This window comes from Siniperca chuatsi, linkage group LG23 (assembly GCF_020085105.1).
Source record: "Siniperca chuatsi isolate FFG_IHB_CAS linkage group LG23, ASM2008510v1, whole genome shotgun sequence".
Lineage (NCBI taxonomy): Eukaryota > Metazoa > Chordata > Actinopteri > Centrarchiformes > Sinipercidae > Siniperca > Siniperca chuatsi.
The window spans coordinates 41,391-63,576 of NC_058064.1; the positions used below are offsets into that span (position 1 = coordinate 41,391).

The window sequence follows — 22,186 nt, forward strand, 5'->3', positions numbered from 1 at the left end:
TGTGAAAGAATACTGCAGTGGTCTTTATTGAAATCCTGAATCACTTACTGAGAGGAAACTTACTGAAATGATCTAAAACAGTTTAAAAACACAGTGATGTGTTTGTGGTCATTGAACATGTCAGAGGTTAAAGGACAGATTTGGATTTTTCAAATCTGTTGTAATCCAAGATGCTAATTTAAGGCTTAGTTAGAGTTAGACGAATCACGTGGAGATCTTCCAAAGTTACAGACTGTTTAATATAAAATTCCCTCTTTGTGTTGTTGAGCTGCAGCGGCGGGATACGTCCAAGTAGTCCCATGAAGGTTTGTTGTCGGGACAAAACATTATAAATAAACCTGCAGACAAATGTCAGGACAGAGATACCCACATAATTAGTGTAACTCTAACTGTTGAAGCTTCATATCAACTTCAGCTGAACTTTAGAAGGACTGTGGATTTTGACCTCCATCTTTTAGTGTAGCTGAGTTATGAAGAGACCTCTTCAGTCAGTATGAACAGGAGGAACGATCGCTCTTTACATGATGGACATGAGAGGGTTGTTTTAGGATAGACTTGAAAAAATGTGAACCTGCCCTTCAACTCATTACAATACTGATGATCACTGTCCAGTTCACACTGAAGAACATAATCAGAAAGTTTCACTTCCTTTAAAAATGAGCAAAGATCAGCTGTTTTCTAACTAAAGTTCAGTTTAACAAGTGCAGGATGGCAGAAAAGTTTAAAACAACCATTTGAATCTTTAATTACACTTACATATTGTATATAGTATATAGTTAATCTGATGTCCATTGTTACATTCAGCTGTTGTTCTGAAACAATCTGAGCAGTGTTGACCTGAACTCATCAGGACTCAGGACTTCACAGGAGTTCACAGTGTGAAGGGTTCATTAAAGGACCAGTTCAGTGTTTAACACAAACACTTGGAGTGTTCAGGATCTCTGAATAGGATGTGGATGTGCTGTTAGTCTCAGGTCCTCCTGAACCTTCTCGAGTCCTGGAGCTGATGATGATGATGAGGCAGGACAGCCGTCAACTGTCCCATTATCCCGTTATCCCCGAGTCCTGTTGTTCAGGGGATATTAGGGGTCCAGGGACCCTGGATGTGTTGGCTCTGCAGGAGCCTCTGCAGCTCCTTGAACTGCTCCACCGTCTGATCCTTTACATCAGGGTTTGAGATCTGCAGCCGGATGCTGTCTGTGGACCAGCTGAGTTCTCCAGAGAACATCTCTGTCAGGATCCGAGCCACCACAGGAACCACCTGAGGACAACGAGAGCCAGGTTAAAACTGGACAACCAGGTTAAACCACTATTACCCACGTTACCCACTATTTACATCTTAAAACCTCAAAAAGTGTCCACTTTTGTTTAGTTTTTTTTGTTTTTTTACAGCTCACTGTTGCAATCCCAAATTTTCACAGGAAGTTGTTGGTCGGTCACGGTGGCAGGGTGAGTTGTTGGTCACAGTAACAAAATGTATCCTCTCCAGGCATGTTTACAGATATACAAACTTTAAATTACACCTACTTCTTCTCCATCATGTAATCTACACTGTCTGAATCTGAAAATATTGTTCATTTCTAAAGTTTAACAGCTGGATGCAAGATGTCTCCTTCTTCACTGCAAAATCCATTCTCAGTGTTTGTGACCTGGAGGCTTCAAGTTTTCACATCACACTGTGTCAGTTTCATACTGGATCCTGAATGGCTCCAAACTTGCTGTGATGTCATAAGTCCTGTATGTACGTCCAGGTGTTAAACTGAGATTTAAGGTGAGCTCAGAGAAACTGTCCTCCTTCAGCAGATGAGAAAGCAAACTCATTCTGTACAGTGAAGCTCAAACATCACAGTGGAGGAACAAGAAGCAAAACACATTTTTGAGTGGATGGGGACTTTAAATTATGACAGTGGATTAGTCCCCCCCCGACGAGTGATGACGTCACATGAACAGACCTGGACGATGATGAGTTTTTTCTCTTTGGGTTTCTTGTCGGGCCAGTCCTCCCCGAAACAGAAGTAGATCTCAAAGGGTGGAGGGTTCTGAGCTTCACCTTTCTGGAACAAGATCAGTCCTGTGGACAGAAGAATGTTTATTTTAACATGTTTCAAATCTGTTGAAACTAAACATGTAGAGAGTTTTATAACTGCAGTTATTCGTCACCTTGCAGGAAGTCGTTAAGACTGAATACTTTGATCTTCTTCTCCCTCTCCATGGGGTTCGGAGGACCCTGTTCAGGCATGCCCGGTCCGGACCAGAACACCTTACACTGACAGAGGCGGACGGCGTAGATATCCTGCTCCCAGATCTCCAGGATCAGACCACGGTCCATCACGTCCAGCAGAGCCTCGGTGTAGAACCGCTGCTTCTGGTTCTGGATCTCAGATGTCCCCGGGAACAAGACCTGCTGCAGGGTGACGGGTCCGAACAGGTCCACCTGCTCTGGGGTTGGCTCCAGGTGTCCGTAGTACAAACGGCAGCCCTGAGGGTTACTGACGGTCAGAGAGCCCATCGTTCGGCCCCGGTACTGGAACTTCAGGTCCAGATCTGTTACTATGCCAACAGTGAGAGAGAAAGAGAAGAATGTTACTAGGGCAACACACAGAGGGAACAGTTATTATATCTTAGGTACTAAGGCAACAGGACCAGGACCATTTAAAGAATAAAAAAAACACATCAAAATATAGGAAAAGTAAATTACTAAGTATTAATATAAGTACTAATTTAATCTAATTCTGGTAATAACACACTCTTTACTGCAGTTTTCTTGGTAACGCTCAGTGTTGCTGAATAAACTGTTGTGATGTTCAGAGTGAAAAATGTATTTGAATCATGTTTAACCACAGAACCTGTTTCACCGTCCACCACACCTTCTTCACTGTGAGCCAACAGGTGGGTGTGACGTCCAGGTGAAGCAACAGAACAGACTAAAGGACAAATAAACTACTTTATGTTAACCTGCTGCCACTAGTATCAGACAGCACTCAGAGTAGAGCTGCACATGTTAACAGTATAACATGTTAAAATAACATATTCATGAGTCCGTCTGTGAACATCAACAACATCTCTGAGGTAAAGACTGAATCAACATCAGCCTTGTTTTCTACCTGCATAATGTAGTAAATGATAAACTGTATTCACACCTGTCCAACTGAGAACAGGAGTCGTCTGGGATTCAGTGTCTTGTTCCAGGGCAGCCGGAGCCGGGAATTAAACCACCAACCTTACAATTAACAGACGATAAACTGGACCATCTGAGACACATCCTGATTCTTCATGACTAGTTACCTGAACCTCCAGCCAAGTGTGTAACCAGTGAGGGAAGGCTAGCTCTTCTGATGGTGCAAGGCTGGCAGTTTTCCCCTGCTTTCAGTCTTTGCGCTAAACTAGGCTAGGCTAAAAACATCTGACATGTTGTCAAGTAACCTGCCTTCATTATTTTACTAAAGAGTCTGAATGTTGAGCCACAGTCGTCTTTATTGTCTCAACAAGAACCAAACACCACGTGGTGTCAGATGTGGAGCCTCTGTGAGCTCCAGGACTGTACAGAAGGTGCAAACATGCAGGGAAATGCAGCATCTTTGACTATGACTTAACCATGAAACCTGCAGAGCCCTTTGAGTTCTCAACATCAGAGATTTTAGTGTTTCAGAATAGCAATCCATTTCAACAATTCCTGTAATTCATACCAAGTGAAGAATCTTGTGTACTGCATTAGAGAAGAGGCTAACAAAGTGCTATAAGGATGGATTCACATTTTTTCACGTATGCAAACAAGGACTAAATAAACTCGTATTAATGGTCCTGGTACCCCATACTCACACAGTACCCCAGATACGCTGGAGGACAAATGTGGACCTATCCTACATGTCTCTAATGGATCAGGTCTAATTGTTCTCTGGTTTATTTCAGATCAGGTCTCATTTGGCTGAAAATTACTTTCTGCACGTTAGGTTTGGGCAGGTTTTCTACAGATCTGTTTGGGTCTTGTGGACCCGTGAAGATCTCTCTACTGGATGCACAGATTTTAACATTTTGAACGTCCCTGCTGTAAATCATCTGTAACACCAGAACAACTTAAAACGTGTAGTTGCATCTCAGAGGTCGTACTCACATGGGATGCTGCTCAGCAGGTCGTATTTGCAGGGTTGGTGGTTCTGAGGGTCCCCTTGGTTTTGTACACCCCCCATGCTGCTGGCCTCCATCGGGGCCGGCCCGGGGAGAGCAGAGGCAGCCGGCGTGGGCAGAGAATTCAAGTCCTGGAGTCCATTAGAGAGTCCTGCAGAATGGACGAAGCTCCCCTGATCCACCATCCGACCCCGAGCCTGGAGGTCAGAGGTCATGGGGAGGTCAGAGGTCATGGGGACGACTCTGTCTGGGAGAAGAGGTATCGGGATCACATGTGGCGGTCCAAACGTCCCGTTGGTGGACAAACTGAACTGATTCACCTCTGAATGAGCTGGGAAGGAGCTGAAGGGGGGGGGGTCACTGATCCTGGGGTCTGATGAGACATTACATCATCACATTACATCATCAGAGTCACCATCAGCACTGTTTCTACTGCAGGAACTTAACGCATCCAAACTAACATGTCTCCACTGTCTGGTTCTGTTTCCTCAGGTTCAGGTACTTCAAGTACTCACAGGGGTTGGTGGCAGTGCTTTCAATCCTGACTGGTCGAGCAGATGTGTCGTAACTTTGCACTGTTTGCTTATACTGTCATTTTGTGTATATGTATGTAACAGATAAAGAGACAGTGTTGCTTTAATAAATAAGAGGAGTTGGGTTCTTTACTGCATTTCTCAGTAACATTCAGGGTAGCGTAGCTAATTTCAAAATAATGTAATGTTTTTCCTCTAACTCCACCTGCACAGCTTTACGTATTGTTGAATTAACAGAAACAGGAAGTTGTTCTTTCCAATGGAGGTGAATGACTGACAGTAACAGATTAGTGCATCAGATCACAGATGTGTTGGATTTTTTCAAACTCTGCGTTGAAACCGGACCATCAGTATAACAGAAAGGAGAACCGAGGATTGCATGCGGTGACCTAACCTAACTCTACATCATTATATATTTTTTATTTGCTGCAGTTTGTTGACTCAGCTCAGCTGGTCTGGAGTCAGTCTATCTCACTTTGATTTGTTCTGTTAAACTGCTACTGCAGAAATTAATTTAATGATACTGATGTTTAAAAGTCATTATGTGTAAATGTGAAAGAAAATCAATATCAGCTCCACTTCTTCTCTCCTACAACTGAACTCTCTGACCAAACAGAACATAAAAATGGCCATGTTTGTCCTGCTGTCTCCTTTTCAGTGACGTAGATCTGAAACGTTCTGATTTGTAAAACATGGTGGAAACACAAGAACCTAGAACCAAAGCCTTACCGGTTCTTAATAGTTCCAGGTCAATAAGTTCCTGCAGTGGAAAGGTCCTTTATTGTTCCATGGAGAAAATTAACGAAACTTTTTACTTACTGATTGTGAGGTCCATCAGATTCGGCATCTGAGAATAAAACAAATTGTTCTTGCCAGGTGAGTCAGGTGATTAAAAAAACAAACTGTTTGTATTTTTACACATTTTATTCCTCACCTCCTCATCATCATCATCAACACCATCTGAAACAGAAAACAAATCACAGTCAGACATCAAGAAGAATTTGACAGGGCAGTTTCAAAAAGGTTTTTATCAATGGATTAGGATGTGGCATAAAAAATCTATTTACAGGAACTCAAATGGGTGGTTAAAAAGAAAAACCTTTCATTGTTATGGTTTGAGGCTTGGAGTGTAGTTATTTCCTGTTTTATTTTGTAAACATTCTGCCTCATGTGTCTTGTTGTAGTTTTACTTCCTGTCTATTTGCTTTTTCTGCCAGTTTTGACTGTTTGCCCTGCCCTGATTAGATTCACCTGTGTCTTGTTAGCTCCCTTCACCTGAGTGTATTTAAGTCTGTGTGCTTCCTTTGTTCTGTGTCAATTCTTCATTGTATACTTGTCAAGCGTCCTGGCCTTTGTGTCCCAGTTTGTTGGCTTTTGGTTTCTTGTGGACCTCACTTTTGAAAATTTTGGATTTTGGATTATTGCTTATCACCTTGGACTTTTGCCTCTGCCTTTCTGATTTCGACCACTGCCTGCCTGACTACCCCTGTAAGCCCTTTTCTTTAATAAATCATTGATCTGCACCAGCTCTGCCTCCAGTGTCTGCATTTGGCTCCTGTTCCCTCGTATTTCCCTTGCTACCCTGCTTGACACCCAATACAACATTAATACGAGTTAATATATTATAAAATATATACAGACACATATCAGCACACTTGCCTTCTTCAGGGTGTCTTCGTTGAGGCAGTTTTAATAATTAGGTTTTCTGAAATCGGCACTTTTAAAGTATTTCCACACTAAATGTTAATTTACATGAAGATATTCACTCAAAACCAGACAGGTAGTTAAATCCTTGTATTTCTGTTGCTTCATGTGATGGAAAGAAATGATTGTTTGACAACTTGTTTAATGACATCAAGGGCAAGACAACAGCATGAATTTATTATAATTTCTCCGCCTAACTCGTCCATATCTTATATTATTATATAATTATATATTATATTAGTATATATTATTATAATATCTTATAGTAGACAGGTTTCTCATTTACAAACAATCAAGGATGCGCACGCAGCAGGGGGGTAGAAAACAAGTTGCCACAATGTCATGATTATATATATATATATATATATATATATATATATATATATATAATTTCATATATGATTCTATATTAACATTTTCAGTATTTAGAAAAAAGCAACTTGCTGGAAACCAGTTAAAGCTTAGAGGTGAATTTGTATGCAACACTTTGCAATTTGCCAATTTTCATTTCCATTTCCAAAGTCTGGAATCATCTTCTAGTAGGAAATAATGGATTGTTAATAATTTTTGCTGGCAAGTAGTAATAATTTATTTATAGTGAATCTTTACTGGGATCAACCAATTAAATACCGACCATGTGTTTTAATTGTAGAACTTAAACTCCCTTAAAGAGTTGAAACTCCAGCAGCATTTGTAGTCTTAAGAGCAACTTTACTCTCTGACTGACTTGTTTCATGTTTAGGTCTTCATCAAGATCATATGGTTCTTCAAGTGTTTTATGATCGATACGATGATGAACATAAACTGAATTGAGTTGGCCTGACAATAAAGCCTCCAATGTACTACAAAGTCAACTCCCCTCAAGTCAGTAAAACTTCCAAATACCCAGACAGACTACACAGGTCCTGACCTTATTGTATTCAATTCAATTAAATTCAATTTTATTTATATAGTGCCAATTCATGACAGAAGTTATCTCATTGCACTTTTCCTACAGAGCAGGTCCAGACCGAACTCTTTATAATATTATTTACAGAGACCCAACAAATCCCACCATGAGCAAGCACTTGGCGACAGTGGCAAGGAAAAACTTCCTTTAAGAGGCAGAAACCTCGAGCAGAACCAGACTCAATGGTGGGCGGCCATCCGCCGCTGCCGTGTTAGGTTCAGAGTATTATCTACAGTCCTGTACACATGTATAAAACTATTAGAGCATCCTCACCTGTGTTCCCGGGCTGCTCACAGACCTCGTAGATTTTGTACGGTTGGACCGGAGTTTCTTTAGTGCCGTCAAATTTCAGCTGAAACTCTCTGCTTTTGTTCAGAGCACAGCGAAGGTTTGCTTTCCACTTTGCAGGGTCAGGTTCATCCACACCTTCCTGATATTTACCTGTCTCCAAAGCCCACGCCTGAAAGACACAGGGCAGGGTTTACATGCATAGCAATACATTTAACTTAAAGATTGTAGTTCACACCTGAAAGACACAGATACGGTTTTTAAACAGTCAGCACATTTAAATGAATAGTTTGACATTTTTGGAAATAGTAACGATTAGTGTCACACTGTATGCCGACATTGTTCAACTGAAGTTGGATATGTCTGTGGAAACACTTCAAACATGTCATTTACAAAGGCATCACCCAAAGGTGTTGATTAGCGAACGAGACACAAAACCATACTGGAAGGCGAGTCCTGCCCCCCACAACAATCAGGCAGCCTCTCACTGCAGATTCGGACCATGCCAAAGTAATAACTGATGCTATAGGAGAGTTTATCGCTGCAGATATGTGACCGTACTCAGTCGTAGAGAGTACAGGATTTAAGTGTATGGTCAAAGTGCTTGAGCCCGCTACAATGTGCCTTCAGATGAGCATTTTAATCAGTCCATTGTGCAGCTCTGTATAAACGAGCACAAGCTGCAGTTGTTCAGGAATTATCAACAGGTCAGAGTCTTATGATGGAGTATTACTGACATTTGTGTTATTTCTTTTGTTATTAACAATAATCCAGTACTTGAGTGCATTAACTGTTAAAGTAAGAATTATGGCCAATGAGCAAAATTGTTTTCTAATTTTCTACATTTCTTTGAATTCCCTGCTGTACCAAAAACGTACCGAAGCGTGACCCTAAAACCAAGGTACACACCAAACCATGAATTTTGTGTACTGTTACACCCCTAGTTTGTTAAAATGTCTGTAGTTCTTTTCACCAAGTGGGAGATATCGTGGCTGTCAAAAATTCCCGACATAAGTCGAAAGCTGGCGTTTTTCCCTCACTCGGCTGCTCGTAACTACTGTTCAAACGATATTAAATAACATAACCCAACAATATATGACATATAGCATGACGCAGCATATAACAAAAAAACATAAAATAACACAACATATAACATGACGCATAACATGAGATAACACATAACAAAATATAACATAATACTGTTTTTACACTTAAACCAGATATAACATGTTAATCAGTTAGAGGTGCTGGTAGGTGGATTTTGTTCCCTTTGGACAGAGCCAGGCTAGCTGTTTCCCCCTGTTACCAGTATTTATGCTAAGCTAAACATATTTAGCATACTGACATGAGAGTGGTATCAATCTGAACATCTGACTCTCAGAGAGGAAGAGCAGAGGATTTCCCTAAATGTTGAAGTGTTGCTTTAAGTATCAAACTGATGCAATCACTGAATGAAAACATGTGAAGACTCTGAAAACACTCCCGATTAAAAATCTAAAGTTTGGGGTTTAATGTATCTGTGCTCAAAGTCAAACTACTAAAGTCAGTCTGAACAGCGTGATCAGAAATAAAAGCAGAAGCAGTGACCAGTGAAGGAGGAAGTGACATCATCAGCAGTAAAGTTTAGGAGCCAATCAGCATGTTTCTCAGACTGAAGTCAGTTTTACAGAAACAGTGAAATGAAACTCTGAGGCTCAAACACAGGAAGTGGAGGAAGTCATACAGCTACTTCTTCTTCATGATTTTTGTGTTTTAACTGTTTTTATTGTTGGGGGTTGTTAATATGAACTCAGAGCTGTTTTAAACTGATCAGAATTCACTTTGCAATAACATCAAATGATGAAAGTGAGAATGTATCAGTGCATTCACTGTGAGAAGAGGAGGTGAGCGTCATTCATTTAAGCTTCAACATAAAAACTTCAAAGTTTTAAAATCCATCAGTGATGCAGCCTGAGAAAGGCTCTCTCTTCTTCCTCATCATCACATGTTTAACTCCTCACTGCTCCAAAGGAGCTGCTAAACTAACTAACCCTAACTGTCAAATATCAAACATGTTTAAAGAAATCTTTGTGAGAGCGACTGGCAGCGACTTCAGATTGGACCCTTTACATATCATATCACACTCTTTGATTTTATCTGTCAACACAGACCCGGTCCAGACTGGAACAGACCCGGTTCAACTTGGTCCCATCACTTGTCATAAATCAGATTCATCATCGGAGATACCGTCCAGAACAAAACACAACATATAAAAGTCCTAATGTGAGTGCATGTCTTCAGAGGACAACAAGGCTGTTCTTCACACTGTTAACAAATGTCATTATCATTTGTAAGGTGAGTATACAGCAAGTGAATAAACATCTTGTGTATATAATTATGCCGGGGGGCTAATAAATTAAAAGAAAAGAAAATGAAGATAATGAACAAAAACCTTGTAATAAATCCTGGAGATGAAATGTGTTGTTTAACACAGATAATCAGCTCAGAAAAGTTTGGCTTCCTGCTTGTAAATTTTGATTCATGATATAAAATCAAAATAACACATTTATTAATCAGATTAAAACAGAGCAAGAATCCCTGTCAAAGTCGTGTAAACTGATGTGATCAGCAACAATTTGCTCCACAGTTGTTTTGAATGCGTTTCTCTGAGCTCCTCACTGAAAGTACAGCTCTCATTAATGTCTTTCTTTAGTTTCTGTAAATAACAATCGGTTAGATAAAACCTCTCTTTGACTTTGTACCAAACGGTATGCCAACAAATTTCTCCAATAAAACTGGATCAATAAAGCAGATAAAATAAATACTTTTTCCCTGTCATTTAACATTATTATACATAACTTAATTTATGGACATCTATGGTTTGATTTCTTTGCATGTGTGGATTTCATGAGTTGTTACCAACATCTGGCGAAAATTTAATTTCAATAGCACCTTTAGAAATACATTTACTGAGAAAAATGGTGACGTGTTCAATACTTATTTTACCCGCTGTATGACGAGGCAGAAGGTGGATATATATAAGATATATATATATATAATTCTTATTTTTGTTCTCCATGAAAAGCAAGCTTTCCCAACAGCTGTTTCAGAGTCATCGTACAATAGAGGGTCACTGACATTTTGCTTAAAACGTTTGAAAAGTGAAACACCACCTGAGGGAACATGAAGCATCAAAGACGATTCTTATAGTAACTATAGTCAAAACCGTAGATTAACCAATAAAATAATATTACTAAACCACTATTTATTTTTATACAGAATATATCTATTGTTCCAGATAAAACACCTGTGAGGAGTAAAGTTATGCTTGTCACATTTATTTATGAGATGAGGAGTTTGAGGGGAATTTTGTCAGAATTGTAACTGCAGAATAACAAACACGAGACCCCCGACAGAAGAAAAGGCGTCCAGTTAAAGTTACGGATCATTGTTTTAAACAGCAGTTCATCGTTCGGGAGGTCAGAGGTCAGTGTTTAGGTGTTTAGGGTTAATCTGACCTTGAAGATGGTGTTTTCCTCGTCTGACGTTGGCGTGTGGCGCGTAGCGTGTTTCCAGGGGATCTGGAAGAGTCGGTGGTCTGAACTGAGCCACTGTAGACCAGGATACCTGCCGCTGTTCACCTGAGCCAACAACCAGGGCTTCAGACGGATCCTCCGGGGGTGGACATTCATGGTGGGGGGACTGGGAGCACTGGGAGCACTGGGAGGGAACTGGAGGAGACTGGGAGCTATGGGGGAACAGGAGAACAGGGTCCACAATGATTGAATGCAGATGCATCTGACATGAAGCTTAAAGTAAGTAAAGATTTATTTATACAGCGCTTTTCAAAACAGAATTATTTTAATATTTAAATATTATGATTATTATTACAGCTGGATGTTAGAGATGAAAGGTCCCCTATACAAATGTTCAGTCCTTCATGATGAAGGTCTATATTCAGCAATGTGGTCAAATGACGACACCTGAGCCACTTGTATTCACTGATGAAGACCATGAGATACAGTTGAAAGCTCTGCCTGCACGTGGACCTTTGATTGAATATCCTTTGTTACAGACACTGTTAGTGTCGTCACTGCGACGAGAATCAGACTGAATTGATGTCAGTTTGAGGGTCAGATGTGGTTTTATTATCAGGTTTCTTATTGATCTGAGATCAGCTGTAAAAACTCCTCATCAGACGTGTTTATGATCCATCAGGAAGGGAAGTCTCTACTGTCACTAAACAGAATAAAGGGTCATTCCACTGAAAAGCCACTGTAACACATCACAGAGGGAGGACGAGTTTATTAGACTGTTTCAAATAAAAATGGAGTCATATTCCTGTCGGAGACCTTGAGACGCTCACTGATGGAGATCATATTTACATCCCTGCTCTGCAACATGAATAAAACTACAACTTTCTACAATCCTGCCTCAGTCTCACTGAATGTCACTTTTAAAACTGCCACTGGTCCTCACAAAGACTGCAGTTCAGAGAAGAGGTGTGTTTTCAGTGGAAATGTTGCTCAGTTAGTTAGTGCTGCTGTTTGTGTAGATCTGCAGTTTGAATAAAGTTCTCAGTGTTTGAAGACTCTCAGTTTGCAGTTGATGGTTTTGTTCCTCAGTGAGTCACAGTCATGGGACCAGATCTGAGCACACCGTATTAAACCACATCGGATCTCAGATCAGGACCGACGTGTGGCCTACCTGAGAAACTGAGGTCGTGACGTCAGAGATGTTACTGTCTCAGCCTTGTGGTTGAGGACTAACGTGTGTGTGTGTGTGTGTGTGTGTGCGCGCGCGCGCGCGCGTGTAGTGATTTTAATGATGGACTCACCTGATCCGAGTCCTGGTCCCGGTCCCGGTCCTATCGGTGACTCTCCGATCAGTGGGTCGTTAAACAGCCGCGGGTTCAGGTTTTAATCGTCTGCAGCGTCACAGTGACGTCAACAAACAACAAACAAACAAACAAACAACCGCCAACAGAAACAAGCTGCTCACAGAAACAAACTTCAGTGAGAAACCTTAAAAACGGAACTCAGATCAGATCCGAATCAGCGTGACACAATGACAACAACTACTTCCTGTTACAGAGACAAAATAAAAGCTTCAGTCACTCCATTAGAAATCTAAAGTGTGTCGTTTACTAGAAACTATTTTTGATCTAAATATGTTTATGGAGCAACAACAGACAGCAAAACACATAAAGACAGAAACTGTTAATACAAGATCAAGTCTGAAGTACAAATACATAAAAATACAAATACACACAGATACAAATATCTGGCTTTGTTTTCAATCTTACTTTTAATGTTGAGAAGATATTAATAATCATATCTTTTCTTCCTTCGCTCCTTTTCCATCAGTGTTTCTGTTGTTACAGATTTTGGATTTTACAGATTGTAGCAAAAGCCTAACAACAAAAGGGAAACATATCGCTCGATGTTGGCCTGTAAAATATCTGTGTGGTGTTTAATATCTCAGCTTTTGATAATTAGAATTAAAAGATGAAGAATTATTAAATGATCTATTCTATATTTTACTTTTCCGAGGATCTGAGGCTGCTGAATCAGTGACATCTTTTAAATCGCTTCTCAAAACATTCTAGTACAGCGTTTTATTAACACATCTGATCTGTTTTAATAGTTGTATTTATCTTTATTGTTGGGGGTTTATTTTATTTATGTATTATTTTAACTGCATGATTTTATTTGCCTCGGTCCTGGAACGTTTTAATCCTCGTTCAACAACGTAAAGCACTTTGTCACTTTATTTTTGAAAAGTGATGTATAAGTAAAGTTTACTATTATTATTAATAATAATAATAATAATAATAATAATAATTCATTCATTCATTCATTATATTTCACATTTTAGGTCCAGTAATTACAGGGATTGATTTTTAAATTGAAAAACTTCATTTTGATGTTTCTTAAATAATCATATCTTTAAGTGACCCATTTATGAGCCAGTCTGTCCTCTGATTGGCTAAAAGGAAAGAAAAAATTAAGAAATCCTGTTGCACATTTGTCTTTTCAATGCTTCAGTATTATAAATAGTATGAGTATTTAAATTGAGCTGATGCAGCAGGAGTTAATGTGGGTCAAAGGTCAACAGTCGACCAATCAGAGCTGCTGTTGCTGCTCTCTGTGTTAATGTGCATTGGCTACAGTCGTTTTTATGGATTCACAAGTCTTTAAAATAATTTAGGATATTACTATATATATTATATTATATAAAGGTGAAGAGACCTCTCGAGGCTTTTATTGTGAAGATGCATCAGGTAGTTTCCGGTGTGTTTTCTCTGCAGGTGTTTTTACAGTCTGACAGAGACACTTGTGTGTTTTTACAGAAGTAGTTCAGGCTCCTCCCCTTCCTTCCGCTGCACACAGGAAACTAAAGTTTGTTTCATTTTCAGGGCAAAAAATCTACTGAACAACTTTATAACGACTGACTGACTGACTGAATCACTGAATCACTGACTGACTGAATCACTGACTGAATCACTGACTGAATCACTGACTGACTGACTGAATCACTGACTGACTGAATCACTGAATCACTGACTGACTGAATCACTGACTGAATCACTGACTGAATCACTGACTGAATCACTGAATCACTGACTGACTGACTGACTGACTGACTGAATCACTGACTGAATCACTGACTGACTGAATCACTGAATCACTGACTGACTGAATCACTGAATCACTGACTGACTGACTGACTGACTGACTGAATCACTGACTGAATCACTGACTGACTGAATCACTGAATCACTGACTGACTGACTGAATCACTGACTGAATCACTGACTGAATCACTGACTGACTGAATCACTGAATCACTGACTGACTGACTGAATCACTGACTGACTGAATCACTGAATCACTGACTGACTGAATCACTGACTGAATCACTGACTGAATCACTGACTGACTGACTGAATCACTGACTGACTGAATCACTGAATCACTGACTGACTGAATCACTGACTGAATCACTGACTGACTGACTGAATCACTGACTGACTGAATCACTGAATCACTGACTGACTGACTGACTGACTGACTGAATCACTGACTGAATCACTGACTGACTGAATCACTGAATCACTGACTGACTGACTGAATCACTGACTGACTGACTGACTGAATCACTGACTGACTGAATCACTGAATCACTGACTGACTGAATCACTGACTGACTGAATCACTGAATCACTGACTGACTGACTGAATCACTGACTGACTGAATCACTGACTGACTGAGTGACTGACTGACTGACTGAATCACTGACTGACTGAATCACTGAATCACTGACTGACTGACTGAATCACTGACTGACTGAATCACTGACTGACTGAGTGACTGACTGACTGACTGATTAAATGACTGACTGACTGACTGAATCACTGACTGACTGAATCACTGACTGACTGACCGAATCACTGACTGACTGAATCACTGACTGACTGACTGACTGATTAAATGACTGACTGACTGACTAAATGACTGACTGACTGAATCACTGACTGACTGAATCACTGACTGAATCACTGACTGACTGATTAAATGACTGACTGACTGACTGAATCACTGACTGACTGAATCACTGACTGACTGACCGAATCACTGACTGACTGACTGACTGACTAAATGACTGACTGAATCACTGACTTACTGAATCACTGACTGACTGATTAAATGACTGACTGACTTCACGTTGTTCATCATCAGTAGTTTAAACACTGACTGAATCACTGTAACTACAAACTACAGTTTCTAAAACTGTAGAAGAAGAAACTGGAACTGATCAAATTTAAATAACAGGTCTGATATTCGTGTGTTTTTTATGTAACGTGAAGGTCAAAATGTACATAGTTAAGATTGATTTGTTATATATATGTACATACATAGATCTCTCTCTATATATAGATGTGTGTAGATATACATTTAAAAAAAACTTCATCCTTCACCTCCCGCGGGTGGTCTCATCCTTCGAGCTCAGGTCCTCTACCAGAGGCCTGGGAGCTTGAGGGTTCTGCGCAGTATCTTTGCTGTTCCTAGTACTGCACTCTTCTGGACCGAGATGTCTGGTGTTCTTCCAGGGATCAGCTGTAGCCACTCCTCCAGTTTGGGGGTCACTGCCCCGAGTGCTCCAATGACCACGGGCACCACTGTTGCCTTCACCTTCCAGGCCTTCTCCAGCTCTTCTCTGAGCCCCTGGTACTTCTCTAGTTTCTCATGTTCCTTTTTCCTGATGTTGCCATCGCTTGGTATCGCCACGTCAACCACAACAGCTTTCCTCTGCTGTTTGTCCACCACCACGATGTCAGGCTGGTTCGCCATCACCATTCTGTCAGTCTGGATCTGGAAGTCCCACAGGATCTTGGCTCGGTCGTTCTCTACCACCTTTGGAGGTGTTTCCCACTTTGACCTCAGGGTTTCCAGTTCATACTCAGTGCAGATGTTCCTGTACACTATGCCAGCTACTTGGTTATGGCGCTCCATGTATGCTTTTCCTGCCAGCATCTTACACCCTGCAGTTATGTGCTGGATTGTCTCAGGGGCCTCTTTGCACAGCCTACACCTTGGGTCTTGTCTGGTGCGGTAGATCTGGGCCTCTATTGCTCTGGTGCTCAGGGCCTGCTCCTTTGCAGCCATGATGAGTGCCTCTGTGCTGTCCTTCATTCCAGCCCGCTCTAGCCATTGGTAGGACTTCTTGATATCAGCCACTTCAGTTATGTTCCGGTGGTACATCCCATGTAGGGGTTTGTCCTCCCTTGATGGTCCCTCCTCCAGCATCTCTTCCTCTGTTCCCCATTGCCTGAGACATTCCCTGAGCATGACATCTGTTGGGGCCTTATCTTGGATGTACTTGTGGATCTTGGATGTTTCATCCTCGATAGTGACTCTCACACTCGCTAGTCCACGGCCGCCTTCCTTACAGCTAGCGTACAGTCTCAGGGTGCTGGATTTGGGATGGAACCCTCCATGCATGGTGAGGAGCTTTCCAATGTCATGAATGACATCCCAATGTCAGAGCTGTAGATCCTGGTGGTGTGGATCAGTGAGTCGATGTCCCGTTTGCTCTTAGCGTATAGCTTGATGTCATCCATGTAGAGGAGGTGACTGATGGTGGCCCCATTCCTGAGTCGGTATCCAGTCTTGTTGATTATTTGGCTGAGGGGGTTCAGACCTATGCAGAACAGCAGTGGGGACAGAGCATCTCCTTGGTATATGCCACATTTGATGGATACTTGTGCAAGTGGCTTGCCTTTGGCCTCAAGGGTGGTTTTCCACAGCCTCATCGAGTTTGCAATGAAGTCTCTTAGAGTCCTGTTGATGTTGTACATCTCCAAGCATTCAGTGATCCATGTGTGTGCCATTGAGTCATATGCTTTCTTGTAATCAATCCAGGCAGTGCACAGGTTGGTGTGTCGGGCTCTGCAGTCTTGAGCGACTGTTCTGTCAACCAGGAGTTGGTGTTTGGCTCTTCTGGTTCCTTTGCCGATGCCCTTCTGTGCTTTGCTCATGTATTGATCCGTGTGTCCACTTATCTTAGCCGCAATGATGCCTGACATGAGCTTCCATGTTGTGGAGAGACAGGTTATTGGCCGATAGTTGGATGGGACTGTACCCTTTGCGGGATCCTTCAGGATAAGAATTGTATACCCTTCGGTAAGCCATTCAGGGTGCATCCCATCCCTTAGCAGCTGGTTCATTTGTGCTGCTAGGCGCTCGTGGAGTGCAGTGAGCTTCTTTAGCCAGTAGGTGTGGATCCTGTCAGGGCCCAGTGCTGTCCAGTTTTTCATACCTGAGACTCTTTCACTCTGGAGGTCTGCTCTGCTGTTATTACCCTGCCATTGAGCGTACACTTTCGCAGGTTGAGTTGCGAACAGCCGGTTTATTCTTCTGGCTTCATTATCTCTCGGATACCTCATTAGGCAGCTGGCCAAGGCTTGGAGCCTTTGTTTGGCAGTTTCGAGTGCTTCAGGTCAGGTCAAATGAAGACTTTGGAGTGGCCTAGTCAAAGTTGAGCAAACTGTTTGCGAATGTTTATTCAACATCTGTTGCATAATAGCCGAACCTTATATGGATTCAGATGTGAATTTGATACAGCATTCTAGTGAGGCTGACAGACTTTGGAGTGGCCTAGTCAAAGTCCTGACCTGAATCCTATTGAGACCTTGGCATGACCTTAAAAAGGCAGTTCATGCTCAAAAACCCTCCAATGTGGCTGAATTACAACAATTCTGCAAAGATGAGTGGGCCAGAATTCCTCCACAGTGCTGTAAAAGACTCACTGCAAGTTATCGCAAACGCTTGATTGCAGTTGTTGCTGCTAAGGGTGGAGCAACCAGTTATTAGGTTTAGGGGGCAGTCACTTTTTCACACAGGGCCATGTAGGTTTGGATTTTGTTTTCCCTTAATAATAACAACCTTCATTTAAAAACTGCATTTTGTGTTTACTTGTGTTATCTTTGACTAATATTTCAATTTGTTTGATGATATGAAACATTTAAGTGTGACAAACATGCAAAAAAATAAGAAATCAGGAAGGGGGAGATTTAAGGGTTAGGGTTAGGGTTAGAATAAGAACACAAGGCAGCTTATTTCTATACTAATTATACTTGTAAAATAACTCTTCAGCTCCATCACAGCTCGTTGAGAGGCTTTCTGTATTTATAATCTCAAAATTTAAAATCGGAGTGGATTGAATGAGAATTTTAGCATCAGATCATATTTTTTTACAGTTCTTAATAATCTTAGTAATATGACTTTTGTAATTTTTGTACTGTAACCGAAGTTATTGATATTCACTTTAGTCTTAAATTCTTTCCTTAGTGTATGTTGTGACTGTTTGTGTGGTGATGTTTACCTGTTTATGTAACATTTTGTTGTGTACCTTAATTAATACCTTAATAAGTGTCCTGTAGAGCCAGCGCTGTGATGTGTCAAGCTTTATTTGTGTGTTCAGGTGTGTGTTCAAGTGTGTGTTCAGGTGTGTGTTCAAGTGTGTGTTCAGGTGCATGATCTGTTTATTGGTTGCAGTCTGTGCAGATGGTCTGGTTGTTTGCTGTTTTTAAGTTGCTCTAATGAGTTGCTCTTTAATAAGGAACGTAATATTTGATAAAGACTGTTTATTGTAGTTTCAAATTTACATATTTTATCACACTTTAACCACAAAGAAAAATAATAATAATAATAATGATAATACATCCAAACCACTGAAAGATAAACTAAACTGTTATTGATTTATTTTGTAACAGATTATTTAAAAGTTAAAATGATGATCCAATGTGTTTCCCTGTGGCCAGCAGGGGGGGCTGCAGCTCCCTCAGCACCCTATTCCTGTGTTCATGGATGGGTTTGTTGTCTGTAGACTCACATTAGTCTCCACTTGCCTTCTTGTTGAAGTGTTAGATGTTCATTGGTTGCTGTTACTTTAAATGTGTTCAGCTCTGTTGCTCACTCTTTCAAAGGCATCTGCAGTTATGACACTGATAAAGGCTGGAAATCCAAAAAGCATTTTGTCCTCTGTGAAGACTTTTCATCGAGTGTGAACCTTTTCTGTCATCATTAGTCGATATTAGAGGGTGAAACACTGATCTGTCTGAGTGGTGGAAACTCCTTTCTTCTTCTGTCTTTACTGTGACAGCAGACAGACGACAGGAAGTAAGAGACAGTGCTTTGGTTCATGGTGGACGAGTGTTTCTGTAGGAGGGGAGGGACTTTTCCTCTTTATACAACTTCTGAAATTTGCCTTTTCGTCAAACACATTTGTACATTTTTATTTGTGTTCATTTTTATCATGACAGATTTGTCAGCAGTATTGAGACTAATTTCTCTCCATGAAATATCACAACAAAAGTAAACATGATTTATAGTTAAAGGTTTGATTCTTTAACAGTAACAAAGTGATTCTCTGTTCAGTGAATCACAAGTCTGATATCGAATGAACTCTCTCAGGTGTTTATCAGACTCAAGTTTGTTGACTAGGAATTTGCTTGGTATATTGGTGCATAACACTAAACATAGTGAGTAGAAAATATAAAGAAAGATGAAGAGAGGTGTCACATGTATGTGTTTCTGTTCAGTGATTGGCTCCAGAGAGGTGTCAGATTTATGTGTTTCTGTTCTGTAATTGGCTACTGCTGCAGTCAGTGTCCTCTGAGCTGGGCTCGTCTGCAAACAAACAGATCACAGAGACCATCGTCCTGTACGGGTCCTCTGACTCCTGTAACATCTCCTCTGATTGGTCAGTTTCCATATCGTCGTCTCTCTGAAGAGTTACTGTGTTCACTGCTGTGATGTCATCACTGTGAACTCCTGCGGACACACCTGTGGAATGTAGACCCTCTCTAACGTTAGATAATCTGGGGGTTTCATTGGTTTCTGTCGCCTCAGACCGCCCTTCTGGTTTTTCTACGACAGGAAACAGTTCAGAGTGAAGTCTTGATCTTCCTCCAGGATCACTGATGAAGATGTTTGATGAAGATGATGAAGGAGGAGGAAGCAGAGAGTGTTTCCTGGTGTAGACTCCTTGTCTGCCATGAAAACTCTCTGAGTGTGAAGAAGACTCATGGCTGAAAGCTCTGTTGCTGTATGAAGACTCCTCCATACAGAAGACATGTCGACTGGAGCTCACCTGTCAGTCAGAAAGAGTTTAGATTTAGGTTCAGTTTGTTTTTTTAATTTCATCATGTGAGACGGACAGACTCTGAATTTTTTTCTCAATACAGAGTACAAATTCAGACTCGTATTCTTGGGAGTTTGAAGTTGTCAAGTTCAGTTCAGAATTCAAACTCCTGAGAACAGATCAGTTTGTAACGGACATCAGCAGATTAGCAGGACACTGATGATTTCACTTCAACACACCTGCAGCTGTTCATAACTTCTGTTCATAACTTCAAACTGTTCATAACCTTAAACTGTTCTTAACTTCTGTTCATAATTTCTGTTCATAACTTCATATTGTTCATAACTTTAAACTGTTCCTAACTGTTCATAACTTCAAACTGTTCATAACTTCTGTTCATAACTTCAAACTGTTAACATCAAACTGTCCATAACTTCTGTTCATAACTTCTGTTCATAACTTTAAACTATTCATAACTTCAAACTGTTCATAACTTTAAACTGTTCATAACTGTTCATAACTTCAAACTGTTCATAACTTCAAACTGTTCATAACGTTACACTGTTCTTAACTTCTGTTCATAATTTCTGTTCATAACTTCATATTGTTCATAACTTTAAACTGTTCCTAACTGTTCATAACTTCAAACTGTTCACAACTTCTGTTCATAACTTCAAACTGTTCTTAACATCAAACTGTCCATAACTTCTGTTCATAACTTCTGTTTATAACTTTAAACTATTCATAACTTCAAACTGTTCATAACTTCTGTTCATAACTTTAAACTGTTGATAACGTTAAACTGTTCTTAACTTCTGTTCATAATTTCTGTTCATAACTTCAAACTGTTCTTAACATCAAACTGTTCATAACTTCAAACTGTCCATAACTTCTGTAAATAACTTCTGTTCATAACTTCAAACTGTCCATAACTTCTGTTCATAACTTCTGTTTATAACTTTAAACTGTTCATAACTTCAAACTGTTCATAACCTCTGTTCATAACTTCAAGCTGTTCATAACTTTAAACTGTTCATAACTTCAAACTGTTCATAACTTCTGTTCATAACTTCAAACTGTTCATAACTTCAAACTGTTCTTAACTTCTGTTCATAATTTCTGTTCATAACTTCAAACTGTTCTTAACATCAAACTGTTCATAACTTCAAACTGTCCATAACTTCTGTAAATAACTTCTGTTTATAACTTTAAACTGTTCATAACTTCAAACTGTTCATAACCTCTGTTCATAACTTCAAGCTGTTCATAACTTTAAACTGTTCATAACTTCAAACTGTTCATAACTTCTGTTCATAACTTTAAACTGTTCATAACTTCTGTTCATAACTTCTGTTCATAACTTCTGTTCATAACTTTAAACTGTTCATAACTTCTGTTCATAACTTCTGTTCATAACTTTAAACTGTTCATAACTTTAAACTGTTCATAACCTCTGTTCATAACTTCTGTTCATAACTTTAAACTGTTCATAACTTTAAACTGTTCATAACTTCTGTTCATAACTTCAAACTGTTCATAACTTTAAACTGTTCATAACTTCTGTTCATAACTTCAAGCTGTTCATAACTTTAAACTGTTCATAACTTCAAACTGTTCATAACTTTAAACTGTTCATAACTTCTGTTCATAACTTCAAACTGTTCATAACTTTAAACTGTTCATAACTTCTGTTCATAACTTCAAGCTGTTCATAACTTTAAACTGTTCATAACTTCTGTTCATAACTTCAAACTGTTCATAACTTTAAACTGTTCATAACTTCTGTTCATAACTTCAAGCTGTTCATAACTTTAAACTGTTCATAACTTCTGTTCATAACTTCAAACTGTTCATAACTTTAAACTGTTCATAACTTCTGTTCATAACTTTAAACTGTTCATAACTTTAAACTGTTCATAACTTCTGTTCATAACTTCAAACTGTTCATAACTTTAAACT

The 22,186-nt window shown here is 40.0% G+C and overlaps 2 protein-coding genes across 4 annotated transcripts in view; both read right to left on the minus strand.

The window, feature by feature from the left end:
* irf5 (interferon regulatory factor 5) lies at positions 1–12,631 on the minus strand. 2 transcript variants are annotated; one of them, XM_044185419.1, is made up of 9 exons: positions 12,416–12,631; positions 11,097–11,326; positions 7,585–7,771; positions 5,593–5,618; positions 5,478–5,505; positions 4,112–4,498; positions 2,161–2,544; positions 1,953–2,071; positions 1–1,261 (listed from the first exon to the last, which is right to left on the minus strand). In XM_044185419.1, exons 2-9 carry the CDS (start codon positions 11,268–11,270, stop codon positions 1,073–1,075), a joined length of 1,494 nt encoding a protein of 497 aa, XP_044041354.1. In that variant the 5' UTR covers positions 11,271–11,326; positions 12,416–12,631; the 3' UTR covers positions 1–1,072. The 2 variants fall into 2 exon arrangements, with proteins under 2 accessions (XP_044041354.1, XP_044041353.1); XM_044185418.1 differs by having other exon boundaries at positions 2,161–2,550; positions 12,416–12,630.
* Positions 12,632–18,713: 6,082 nt separating this feature from the next.
* Positions 18,714–22,186, minus strand: part of cdhr5-rs (cadherin-related family member 5, related sequence) — a 30,403-nt gene continuing 26,930 nt past the window's right edge. For both annotated transcript variants that reach the window (XM_044186671.1, XM_044186670.1), the window contains one exon: positions 18,714–20,236. In XM_044186671.1, the coding sequence (XP_044042606.1) occupies positions 19,712–20,236 (525 nt within the window). In that variant the 3' untranslated portion in view covers positions 18,714–19,711. The remainder of the gene's footprint in view (positions 20,237–22,186) is intronic.